This window comes from Barbus barbus (assembly GCF_936440315.1).
Source record: "Barbus barbus genome assembly, chromosome: 7".
Taxonomy (NCBI): Eukaryota; Metazoa; Chordata; class Actinopteri; order Cypriniformes; family Cyprinidae; genus Barbus; species Barbus barbus.
The window spans coordinates 19,228,414-19,242,288 of record NC_136735.1 but is presented as its reverse complement, the minus strand read 5'-3'; the positions used below and the strand labels follow the sequence as shown (position 1 = coordinate 19,242,288).

The following is a 13,875-nucleotide window of genomic DNA, read 5'->3' as shown; positions in this document are numbered from 1 at the left end:
CCGCATGGTGCCTGCCTTTCTAAGCTGTGCTCATTAAATCGAATCATAATTGCAGCCATTTGGTTTTTGTGCATCCTCACGCATTTTCATCTGTCTGTCGCAATTACGAGCAATTTCTGGCGCAGAGGGAATCTTTTCAGTCGGACAAAAGAAAAAGGAATAGGCAGGGAATCAATAGGCGTTTTTCTATACAGCCGTTTGCAGGTGCTGTATTCTGTCTCATGATGGATGTTCCCGATCATTAGCTATATTGACTTTAAACTAATTGATCTTAAACTTAAAATCTCGCACATATATATATATATATATATATATATATATATATATATATATATATATATATACATGCATACATACACATATATATATATATATATATATATATATATATATATATATATATATATATATATATATATATATGTATGTATATATATATGTATATATATACATAATTTGTAGCCTATATGTTGTTCGTTTCATTTGGGCTTGGCTTGGCTAAGTGAATGCTCTGGAGTTATTTGCTTTCTCCTTAATTGTACAATACATGTGTCATCATAGAAAAAAAAAAAAAAAAAAACAATTAATGAGATGCAGCAAAATATTGGGTAGGATGCAAATCAACTTTTGCGTTAATGACAGCCCACCTCGGCACGGACACTTTTTTCTGCAGTGGGCCTATACACAGAAAGTGATTAATAATGCCAAATGCACTTCAAAATAGCATTACAGATTAAACCGCAAAAAGTTTCCTTTTCTTTTTTAGAAATCTTACGGAGACCCTCTGCTCTACTTCATGCAGATGGAGCTTTGAATCCAAGCGGAAGCAGTCATTTGGACTCATAGTGGTGTGGTTGCAAATAAGCCCTGGCATTTCAATTACTGCCAGCTGTGAATGTTGATATAAGGAATGAAGCAGAACGGTAAAATGTGCTACAATCATAGTAGCATTTGCAGTACCTGCAAAGATATGCCATGGTGACCTGGTGGGTTTGAGAATTAGATTCCCAAAATCAGAATAAATATGGACGTCTTTTTCAATAAGAGTCAAAGGATCCGGGCCCCAACCACTATGTCCATATTTAGAAAAACCGCGGAAGCTCGAATGAACCTCAAAAGAAACAAATGATATAAGATAAACGATTAGTTACAACAGCCCCTGAAACGTTATTCTTTATAAATAGTTCGAGGGTAAACTTCGGGAATACCAACGCAATAGGCTACTGATGATTCTGTTATGATGCTGTTTTGTTATGTTGCTCTTTGTTTGTTTGTTCGGCCAAGCTGATTGATTTGACATAATTCTGTTCATTTTTTTAACCTTTAATATAACCTATAATTTAATAGCCCATGTTTAGGTAGAACAAATGTTTATTTATTTGGCTATTTTTAGCGATGAATAGTAGTTTAAGAAATTTATACAAAAATGTTCACACGATTTGAGGGACTAATAAAGCAAATATGCAATCCATTTGTACCATAATATGCATTTGCCTTAATTACAATTAGGTAAAGTAACTTTTAATCCCAGTTTCACAATGACAAATAAACGCGCTAGATTGCAGGTGCTGTATACGAAACATGAGCAAAGATTCATATTAATTTGTAAAATTGGTGCAAGTGGTGTTTTGCCCTTAGAGTATAAACCGGGTCTCCCACCTATTCCAGTAACTATTTTAGTTCCAAAAATATTGAACTTGACCATGTAAAGACGTGAGGCAAGCTATGAGAAACTGCGTGTCCCCGTACAAGAATAGCTCAAGGCTGTGCTGGAGCTGGAAGCGAGGACTCGAGGAGAATGTTTCCAGGGCGGTCTGCTTGAGGCGGTTTTATGTATTTTTTCTCTGGTTGAGTGGCGTTCATAAAATGTCTGGAAGAGGAGCGAGCTGACTCCAGAGAGTCTGGAGTGGGAAGAGCCCTCGCCGCACGCGGAACGCCCTCGCATCTCCTTCTGCGCATGCCAAGACGCGTCCGAATGCCAGGCTTTCCCCCTCATGCCCAGAGGTACAGGATACCTCCTCACCAAGAACATTTACAGAGGATTAAATAGGATCAGGTTCGTTCTACCGAATAATCACACATGCATCACGCGTGCAAAAGAAACGGAGATGTGCACAGAAAAGGTATACAGGCTAAGAGTAATGCTCTTTACAAACCTATGCAGACCTAATTTCTTAATTTCTGTAAATATTAAATGAGTGCATATGAACCCATGTTGTATTTATGCAGCGAGCGTTCCAAATTCAAACGGGGTCTCTTTCATTTATACGGTTTCTTTCACACGATTTATGCGTTTTAGCCAAAAAAGTGCTTGGTTGCCACGATAAAAGTAAAAATTGTTAGATGCCAGGTTAAAAGAACTTGGAAATGTCAACACACACACACACACGTTACAGACCAGTTGTAGCCTACGATCCTTTACGAGATTTTTACGACCAATGATAGTAGGATACCAAGAATCGTTTTCACAGAGCAAAACCTGAAAAAAACAGCTCCACAAAATCCTTGGCTTGAAGAAAAAACTTGAAACGACAATCAAAGAACCAAACGTCAAACTGATAGTAAAACGCACATTTAATTATGACTGCAGGTTATAAGCATTTTAATAGATTTATCACAAAATCTAATATATTCTGTACAACACACGAAAAAAGGCTACCCGTTTGTACTTGGAATGTGAAATAAACATATCTGATTACCCTTTCATTTGGACTATAACGAAAACAAATAAATAAATAGAAAAATAATTTAATGTGCGTTGTTTGCGCGCATTAGTGTCGCCAAAGCATTTCCACGGCAAACATCTTTAGCAAACCCAGCCTGAAAATAGATTTTAAAGTTAATGTTTTCCTAAATGACAGTGACAGAATAGGCCTATATCCTCCTACAACAGGTGTATTCGGCCATTTTAGTCCTCTGTTAGAATATGGTCCCAGCACTCATGGCAGAGCTGTGATGAGGTTGTATTAAGGTACTGGGCTGTAGATGTGTGACCGTATTCGCGGATGAGTACCATGAATAGTTTGTCAAAAACGATGGGGCGGTGGTGTTTGGTGGCCCGGTGGGCTGCTCTGAAACTGTGTCTCCGTCGTTCGGTGTCTGGTTCGGTGGGAAATCCCAACCTGCTTGTGGTGGAGGAGTGCTAGAGGGAGAGTCACCGGCAGCAACCTGCTGGTCTGGTGGAATCTCGCCGTTTTTCCACAACTTTTTGAATTTTGAGCGCCGGTTCTGAAACCATATCTTCACCTGTGGTGCAAAACAAAGCGCATCTAAGTTAAACATGAAATACAACCAACACAACTCTACCTTAAAATAAATAAAACTACAGAAATACAGCTTTCAACTTATAGTCACAGTATGCAGTAAAAAAGCCGCGTTTGACCTGGGTCTGTGTGAGGCCCAAAGACGCCGCCAGTTCGGCGCGTTCTGGGAGCGCGAGATACTGGGTCTTCTGGAATCTGCGCTGGAGAGCCGCCAGCTGAAAACTGGAGTAGATGGTTCGCGGTTTCCGGACTTTCTTTGGCTTTCCATTCACCATGCGCACCTCTGGCTCACTCTCTTCTTTCTCTATCAAAATTCACCACAAAAGCGGTCATTGTAAAATATCACAAGATGACAATAGGCAACTGAAAACGACGTTTGGGAATACTGAAGCGGTCTTACCTGGTTCGGTTGGAGTTGGTGAAGAACTGGGTCCATACGTTCCATAAGCGCCATAGGATGAAGCATAGCCTAAATCGTAAGCCTTTGGGCTGTAGTGAACATTACCCACTGCACCAGGATGATAGGAATACGATGCCAGTTGTGCGTACGCTGTCCCCGCGCAGTGACCTGCCTGTGAACTACTGTAGAAGCTGCTGTCGGTCACAGTTGACACCGGCAGTGTTGGGGAATCCTGCGACTTGTGAACGGTACTGAAGCTGCTCGAGGTAATATGGTTTGTATGCATATCCGAGCCAAGGCTATCCAGAACAGCGGTCATTTTGCAGGAAAAAGCAGTGAACTGAATTTACTTACCGTGACCACTTAAAACAGCCTATTAAATATGCACCTCTAACAAATAACCGCTGATACAAAATCACACAACTTATGGAGGTAGTTTGTTTCGTCTTAAGTTACATATCCATAGTTGATAGAGAGTTTGAGCTCCGCGGCGGTCTCTGCCTTGGAGATGCTGACGGGCGGGCCATATACTGGGCGTCATGTGGTAGAGCGAACCAATCGGTTAGCAGGCAGTCCTAAGAAGTACTGCCAGCTGAAGGAAGACCTCTGACAAGGCGAAATAGCAAAATATCTTGCAGCCTTGGTCTTAAAGGATTTAGCTATTCTTTGCAAAGAGTTGAAAAATACAACCCATTCACTTACTAAATAAATTAAAATAGCAAAATTGGTGAATTTCAAAAAGGGAGAGAAAATAGCTATAGGCCTAAATACAGAGACCAAATGAAAGAAGACAGGACTATTTTTCCAGATGGAAACTAGCCAGGGAGAATGAAATGTATAAAGGAGCATTGCCTTTTTCTGTAACAGTTTTTTGTGCACCTAGCCTAATTAAATTTTATGTAATTCGAATGTAATTTTCTTGTTTATATGCAACCTAAGATGAACCCTGAACTTTTAGCCTTTCAAATTGAGCAGTGCGCATGTAAATTACTCGATCAATGGTCTACATTTAGACCAACTAATAGTCTAAAAGTATCAAATGAAGCTTACAGTCTTGATTAAAGGGATACATGTTCCCATTGTTGAGAAGCACGGTTTAACTGGAATGCCATCTATCGTTGAAATGCTGTCAGTGTATCTCACGGAAGCAGTCTGCATTCCTCTGACTAATCACAGACGGCGCCAGTCTTCTCGCACCCACAGGTGCGCAAAACAGCAATTATTCCCCGGTAAACACCAGGGATAAAGCGCGGAACCAGCCCTATATGATGCTCTGTCGCGCCAAACGCCTCGTGCACAGACCTACATAGAAAACTACCTCAGTCACGAGAACTGGCAATTTACTAAGTATTCTGTCAACTCAACAAACTTTGTGGCCTGAGCTCTGCCAGCTATAATCCCTGGTGACTTGTCTCTGCTGTAGAGCGATTTAAAATAGAATGTTGTTATTTTATATTAAAAAATAATGAGTAAATAAATCAATAAAATTAAAACTAATGCTATTATGTGAGCCTTATTTTTGTCTCCAATTAAATGGATAATGTTAGTGTTGTTGTCGACACTCGGTTAGTTGGATGAAGGATGACTTGGATCAAAACATGGTTGATCATTACTAGGCTACAGTATGTACAAAATTACTGTACAGTTATATAGATATTTTTTTTAAAAATCGCAGTTGAAGCCAGCCTCTGGCTCCTTTTCTGCTCAAGTCAGGTCTTCGAGAGAACCTCTGGCGCCCTCCTGCGTCCATAAATATAAAACTACCTTTTCCGAGATGATCAGTGTATGCCATCAAAGTACCGCGAGAGTGATAAGAGAGCAGACAGATCCTATGCTTTCGAATGGCTCTCGCGGTACTTTGATGTCATACACTGATCACTCTGCGCAGCGCCGCGTCAAGTAAAACACGCCTGATATCTTCCCCAATGCACTCCAAATTCACCCCACCCCGCAGCTACACCGATTCAGATTTGTTTGGTGGCTTATTACATGCTATTAAAAAATAAAGTTAAAATAAAATAATACTTCTGCAAAAGGATAAGACAGCAGCAGCAACAACAATTTTTCTTGTTTATTTATTTATATTTACTAGCATATAATAAGCCACCAATCCAATCTCTCTCTCTCTCTCTCTCTCTCTCTCTCTCTCTCTCTCTGTGTGTATATATATAATGGGATAACGTTTTTAAAGACTTTAAATTTAAAAGCTAAAAAAAGGCGTTTTTAAGATGGGTGAATACTACACAGAAGGAAAGCAAGGAGTCCATTTTATTTAAACTGTAGCTATTTTAAAACTTAAAATCCTTTATATTTTATGACATTTACCGAATGTCATTGTAAAATTATACAAGTTGCTCTTGCACCGCTGAACTGCATTAGTAAACACGAGATGGCACTGTTTGCTTAAATACAAATTCAGGCTATTTTGTGTGTGTCAGAGACTCCTAGAAATGTAGTTATAAAAAGGAATAATTTAAGTTGAGGTAGCCTACACATCAAATACAGATATCAACTTTATGCTATTATAACTAATACTCTATTCATTGTTTTTGCTGAATCAAATGCAGAACAGAATGCTTTTTAATAAGTAGCTATCGCAAACTAGGCAAAGGCATCCATTAACAAGAACCCAATAGAGAGGTCACTTGACAAAACAAAAAGCAAACAACATCTATCAATAGATACACCTAGTTTTCATTAACATAAAAATCAGCTTTCTTTAGAGAAGACCAAATCAGAAGTAGACAAATATGTGCACGTACAAGAAAAAATGAGGCTTCCTTTCGTAGTACAGTTTTCTTTGTTTGTTTATGCTTTTACTGTGTGCTTACTGTAATCATCTGTTTAGATTTTGCTGAAATTAGTTTGGTGTACTTTTCTCTGAAGTCAGTTTATGATTCATAACTTCCGGTTACATGCACAATATTAAATTTAATGCCCTACATACTTCATATATTACAAGAATATGACGCATATGCTCTCAGCTATTAAAAAGACTCTCTAAATGGGTTGCTACTTAAGCATGAATTTGTTGTGCTGCCCTGGGTGAGTGATTCTTAGTAATCATCCTCATTCAGATTGTCCCAAGGAGTGTGAACTTCCTGTGGGTGAGTGCTTTGTACTCTGAGGAAAGACCCGACAGCCAATCCTTGACAAATTAATTTGATTCATAATCCAGGTTTCCGGTGCTTGCTGGCCTAGAGGGGATTTTTTTCTGCAGCAAGAACAATATTCACTTTTCATAGGCTTTGATGTAAGAAAATAATGTGTTGTGCCAAAGGGTATAATATAATGCTATAACGAAACAAACAAACAAGGCAAATAGGATTTGCCTCTGAGGGTTACATTCCAGCATTCTTTCTTTTCCCCAACTCCAATCCCTTTTTCCGTGATGTGACCTGCACACCTGTCAGTTGCGCTTTTGTGAATATCACTTCCAGATGAAGTTAATAGATCTGCTTCTGTCATGTTCTCATAGAATTTCAAGGTTATAGAGGTCTCTGTCTGTCTCAGGTATGCTTGAGGTTGATATATGAATGTCATTCATATTAATCTCAGTCAGTGTTTGATTAGCACACACACAAACACATTAATCCTGTTAAATAAATAAATATGAGAGCATATTTTCAAGGCGTTGAGGACATTTTTGTTTTGGCACAGCATGTACAGCCGTTTCTTTTGAAAATCACTGATAAAGCAGCCAAAGTTTCAATCTTAAGTCGGTTGCGTAAAATGTTCTCTGTTTTTGCTGATCCTTCGTCAGCAGCTCAAATGGATTCTGAGAACAAAACGACCTGCAGGAACATGTAAAAAAACAGAGCTGGAGGGCTGGGAGGTGAGGTGTGTTTGAAAGCGAGGAGGGGCTGTGTGGGGCAGCCACGTGTGTGTGCATGTGAGCTTTTACCATCACTGTGATGGCCAAATTTACTCACAATGTTCAGAAAACCATGAAATCACTTGCATTACTGTTTTGGGGTCATTAGATTTCTTTTTCTTTCTTTAAAAAAAAATAAATACTTTGATCAAAAGTAACAGTGAACTTTCTGTTAATCAAAGAATACTGAAAAATCTCACACACAAAAATATTAAGCCGCACAGCTGTTTTAAGCAGTGCTCTCTTTAGCACATAACAGAAATCCTTTTAAATCCTAATTTAACAATAAACACCAACACCCCCGACTCCCTCGCCCTTACTTTATATTAATCTTGTGCAAAAATACATGCTGTGAAATAGAAATCTGCTGCAAGTCATTCAGTTTGAGTTCTGATTTTAATCAGTTATTGAGTTCACATTATTTTGTAAGTGCAATGAAGGTTCAGTAATATTTGAGTGAAATTAATTTATTGCGTTTTAGTGCACAACAGGGAGAAGAAACACTACTACACTACTAGCTCATTCACACACATTAAATCAGATTCAGTTTCAGTTTAAATCTTAACAAACTGCTTTGCTCAGGAAATATCTCTGTTTGTCTTACTTGCAAATGAATGCTGAATAATGAGAAAATATATGGGGCTCAGTAAAAGAATTTCTTAGAAACACAAAATCACAGCATATTTTGAGTGATTTAAATTATTATGAAGGTTTCCGCAATCCAGGAAGCCTGCTGTGCTTAATCTACTTTTCTGAGGATATGTTTATGACCTTTCTTCAAACATTTTCTTTACACTTGCAAGCTCACATAAATTTGAAGAGAAATGCTGAAAATGAAAACATGATGTGCAACACAAATGAATATGCCACACTCTTTTGGAAGGAGTACTACATACGAACCTTGCCATGTACCATCAGCCAACAAGGCTTTGGAGTCTTTTACAACATTATTTGGGGGAAAATATCTAAATTCTCGAGTAAATAAATATGCAATCCATGCAATTCATTTTTGCAGCTGTAATTTCTGGAGCTTCCAGAAGCTCAGCCACTGCTGCAGAACAATATACACACTGCACACACCAGACAACAAATGTTTTATGGTGTATCCTCAGTGCTTGCTAATTTGCAGAGCTGATTACACTAACTCTAGCCCTATAGTTCAAATTGAACAGCCTTCCCAAGCAGATGCTACCTTACTGTGTAACATAAGTAACTTTGGTAACTACATGTCATCTATCAGTCATTAGAATATTAGTAGACTGTCTGCTTATATCTGTTAACACTTTATTATGATGGTTCCCCAACAGACATTATACTGACTAAGTAACTTGGCTGGTTTTTAAGATTTTTATGTAGGAAAGAATAGCCTACCATATGCTTCAACCACAGCACTCTTGTATCTGACTGAGAAAAAGTGAGGCAATGAGAAAAGCTGAAGCCCACAAAATTAGGTGTTAAAATGGAGAGAAACAGCAATAAAAACTACATTAAACTTTTCTACAATTGCCCTTGATATACATAGAAGTCTCACACTGACATACATTTTAGATAACTTAAAATTTATTACAAGCAAGGTAACTTTTCCAGTCTTGTCTCTAAAGGTTAGTGACGTATCTTATGGATGAAAGCTAGTCCTCAAGTAGATTTCAATTTTTCATGTCTTTAGGGAGTAGAGGGAAAAACAGAAAACTTTTATAGCATTCTCCCTATAAAATCTACTAATTTCTTGATGGAAGGAGGAAAAGGAGGACAGGGGTAACTGCAATAATATGTTACGGGAGAAATTAAATATGTTTTAAATGAAGAAGACAGAAGGGTGAGGAATTGTGTTGGTGTATGTAATGAATTCTGGGAAGAGTTAATGTCCTGTTAAGATGCAAGGAGACGTGGGATGATAAAAAACAGCTGTTTTATTAATGTGTGGGTTTTTAATAGGTCTGAAGGTGGCTTTTCAGTAAATCTCAATATAATATTTGTATAACATCAGAAACTACCAACAATCCTAACATTAGAGAGGTTAAAAGTAGTAATTATGCATTTTTTAATATTACTGTACAAAGAGTTTACACAGTGCATATGATTCCATAACACACAATGCATTATAAAAAGAGCCAGTTCAAACAGGTTACAGTTTTAAAACATGTTTAATCCTTCGGGGAGATGTAATGGACCAACGCTATCAGTTGGCAGGAGGTCATGATTGGTTTAGAACTCTCTTCTTCTTATTGGTGTCAGTGAGGAAGTGCGTGTACGTGTGTCTTCCATAACTGTGGGTGTGTTATATTCTCCATGGGAATAAAGCTATTTAATTGCAAATAAAACACCATCTTTCATCTTCATCCTCGCCGGAGGTCAAACACTCATGTTATGAAGTGTGTTACACAGTGAGTAGGGTGTGAATCAGTGCGTGTATGTCCTAATCATCTTCCTCATCTCCTCTCTCTCTTCACCCTCCCTCTCCATTCCTTTATTACAGTGGTTTATGAACCCTCTGGGTGTGGTTCAGGCATTCGGAGCTCAGACAGTAAAAGTTTGTCAGTGCATCTGTTTAAGATTACAGAGCTTGGGGTGAGATTTAATTTACATTTCTACACAGGAAAATAATTATGTAGCAAACCCTCATAAACATCAGGTGACTTTCCTTTTTCAGTAAAACAAAGATGATTTAGCTGAACCTTGGTGATTCATTGATTGAATATAGCAAGTAATGATCAGTTTTGTCAGAAGCTGTGGGTATTCATTTTGTGGTTCCTGTACCTTCTTTTTAACTCTCAAAGTGATGGCACCCATTGACTCGCATATTTTGAATCTCCATGGTTTCGGCTAAAAATAGTCTTTAGTGTTCTACTGAAGAAATAAAGTCACATATATATATCGAATGGCCTGAGGATGAGTATATTAAAAACAAATTGACAATTTTTGGGTGATTTCTTTCAATATGATAAAGTCCTTTGTATTATTTTATAAAAGTCACTGAAATTGTGGGCTAATGTCTGAACAGTGAAATTAATGGTTAAATAAATATTTATTTCTTCCTCTCCTTTATTATCTTTAGAACATATAGTTGGCTGACAAAATTATGGATCTTTTTTCACATTGAGTTTGGACCAAGGATGATCAATCAGCCAATCAGCTTTGTCCTGTTGTCATCTTCTTGTTGTTCCAAAGTCATTATTCACATGGCATTTACAGCTCAGACAACTGTCTGAAATACAATTATGACCATGAAAGGAGGTGTCAGATATCAAATGATGTACCCCCACGTAATGGGTCCTGCACCAGCCAAGCAACTGCCATTGAGATTAATTGAAATGTTAAAAGATAGCTTTCTCCAGGTAGACCTGCTTAGTTACAAACTCTTTACAAACCATTATTATGAGAAAAAAAATCATGGTTTTTAAATAGCTACTAAAAAGAATTGGGCACTCTAGTATAACATCTAAATACCAGCAATATAGGATACTGTAAATCCAAAAGATTATTTAATCCGAATACACAGCTAATTTTAAAGGGCTTTCAGATGAGAATGTCTTAATTTGTGTTGTAAATTAGATTGTAATTTGTAAGTGTGAGACAATTATTTTAAAAAGACTTTTTGTCAAGAAAATGACTTTTAGACAGTGAACTTAGTGAAGGTCTTTACATTCTCACAGTAAATCAGTCTTTCAGTCTGTAGTGGTATCACATGATCATTAATTATGGCTAACCCACAAGAATGCATTATCACCTGACCCTGAAAAGAGAGTGAAAGATGAAAAGAAAGAAGGGTGATAAAGATGCACATATAAAACTGTTTGTTTGTCTGCCTGTTTGTCTCCTCCTTCATTTTTAAAGCCGGTCCTTAACACCCAAAATAGTGAGAGCTTCCTGAGTTTATTAGCTGTAACTTTGGAACAAATGTCCCATCTTTGTGCTGTTAATGTTCATGCAACATCAAAGCTTAAGAGGCTGAATTTAGAAGAGGCTGAAATCAAGCATGAAATTCAAACCAGGTTTGTGTGAGAGATACAAAATAAGTGAGGGTTAAAGTCACTGAAAAATGTACATAAATCAATAACAACTTAAGTGTAACTTTAAACTTTTTTAGACTATCACGTCTTGAGGGCACCAGCCGTGGAGTTCAATTATTTTGTCTCTGGAGGGATGTCTGCCTAAATTAAATTATGTTCTTCTTAAGGTATAATTACTTAACTTAATGAAGTGCCTTTCATGAGCCCAGGTTAGTGAAGCTGACCTGTATCTGAACTTTTTCTTCAAATGTTCATTGGTAAAAGAGCTGCCCTACCACATAAACAAGGATCATAATCCAAAATAGATTTAAATCTTTTTTGATTAATCAAATGTAACAAAAAAGTAAAATACAATTCTGTGATGTCACTATATCCAAAATAAAGAAAAATGCAAATAGTGCTGCTAAGAAATGTCTGTACAAACACTGTAAAAAGTTGAAATAATTTTGCTGATATAACCAAATGTATTTAAATATGTTAAATTATATTTTTGACGTAAACAAAACCAATTAATTTATGCAATCTGCTTGTACTTGCCCTTAAAGGACAGGGCTGAACACTGGCAGCTATGTGTGCCCTAAGGGTGCATTTTGTGTTTGTGTGTGTGTGTGTATTGAATCATTTGGTTTTGCTCAGCATTGGAGAAAACCGGTTTGACAATTTCAGTCTCATAGACGCCTGTGGGGCCTATTTTCCTTTCACCAGAAAATGAGGTAGAATGAATGACAGAGTACACACACACACACAAACACATGGTTTTGAAAAAGATCAATACAAATGCGATGGAAATGGGCACAGTCACATTCTTGTTTTATTTCTCTTTTCCTCTCTTCCTCATTCTCTATCCCTCTCTCTTTTCCACACCCAACATGAACATAAAAAATGCACTGTGAAATTAGCATGTAGAAAATGAATAGAGTACAGTATGAGCAGACAGTAACAGATAGTATGGAACAACATACAAAACAGCATCTGTTCTCATATTGGATTTAGGTTTATAACAGTGTGTTAGTAACAAATTCCAGAGTATATAATGACAGAGGCAGATCTAGACCCACCCAGTAGCTGCAGTTTAACTTTTCTATGTGAAACCATTGACACAGATGGCTGTTTCTGCTCTGACTACCAGTCATGTTTCCCAACCTTGCTCTCTTTTTCCACTAAAGTTTTATTTTTCACAACAATGGCTTAATGGCTGTTGGTCTCAACAAAAACAACTGGAAGGAAGTTTTGAGCAGAGGGAAGAGGACAGGGAATAGCTGAGGACGACATCAATGAGAATTTCCAGACATCTGAAAAGAATAGACACGTATACATATGCACCAACACAGTCCCATATACTACAAAGCCTTGGGATTCTCACACACAAACCTCTTTACACTGTTAAAAATAAGTCTACGGTAAATGTCACAGGCCAGTGTTACAAAATCTGCTTTTTTACATATTCTCCACTAGAAATGGGACACAGTTTTCCACTTGACTTGTTTCATTGTAACATTTTGCAAATATAAGCTCTCCATCTGCCAAACCGATGGTGATCACGAGGAGATGTTAATGGGTTTTGTGTGCAATAATTCTGCACATTAAGACTTTATACTTTCAAAAACTTGTGTGAAGTAGCTCCTAAACATACCCAGTGTTCCAGAGTGCACTGGCTCAGCCACAATGTAATAAAAAGGCACAGTAATCTTATTCACACACCAAATATGCATTCTGGGTGCAAGTTCTTACAGTATTGTTTCCTGTTGCCATGGCATTACTCTGTTTTCCACCTCACTCCCCCCCCCTCTCTCTCTCTCTGTGTGTGTGTGTTTAGCCATGACTCCCAGCAGGATTTAGTTTGCTTTTGTTTGCTCAGGCAGAAACAACCACACATTTGTGGTGTACAGTACAAATAATTATTATAGCATTTACTGTTTTTCTCTTAATTTCTATTTTTGTTTCCCTCAATCACGCCCATCTGTCAGTCCCACAGTTTTGCAGGCATCAGGTTTAACAAGCTTATCGTAATTTCTTAGTCACTGCATATGTATAAAAGTACATAATATATATAATGATTTACTGTTTGCTTTACAGAGGTCAAATCCCCCTAAACTGGCTGAACTTCAAGAAACTCCTGAAGTCTTTAAAAAAACTTGATGTGAATAACTTTGAGTGATACAGTGAAACTGAATATGATTGACAGTCATTCACTTAAAATTCACTTAAATAGTTAAGGGTACAATTGCACAACAACAATAAACTAATGGCAGAAACGTTTTTCCTTTTAGTTTTTGAAAAGTTTTACATATATATGACAATGTTGTCAAAACTATCCCTGTTTACACA

The 13,875-nt window shown here is 37.5% G+C and overlaps 1 protein-coding gene across 1 annotated transcript; it reads right to left on the bottom strand.

The window, feature by feature from the left end:
• Positions 1-2,557: 2,557 nt before the first annotated feature.
• LOC306872331 (homeobox protein Dlx2b-like) lies at positions 2,558-4,162 on the bottom strand. The gene is made up of 3 exons (XM_079420836.1): positions 3,664-4,162; positions 3,383-3,567; positions 2,558-3,246 (listed from the first exon to the last, which is right to left on the bottom strand). The coding sequence occupies exons 1-3, from the start codon at positions 3,980-3,982 to the stop codon at positions 2,920-2,922; spliced, it is 831 nt and encodes a 276-aa protein (XP_079276962.1). The 5' UTR covers positions 3,983-4,162; the 3' UTR covers positions 2,558-2,919.
• Between the last annotated feature and the right edge of the window lie 9,713 nt (positions 4,163-13,875).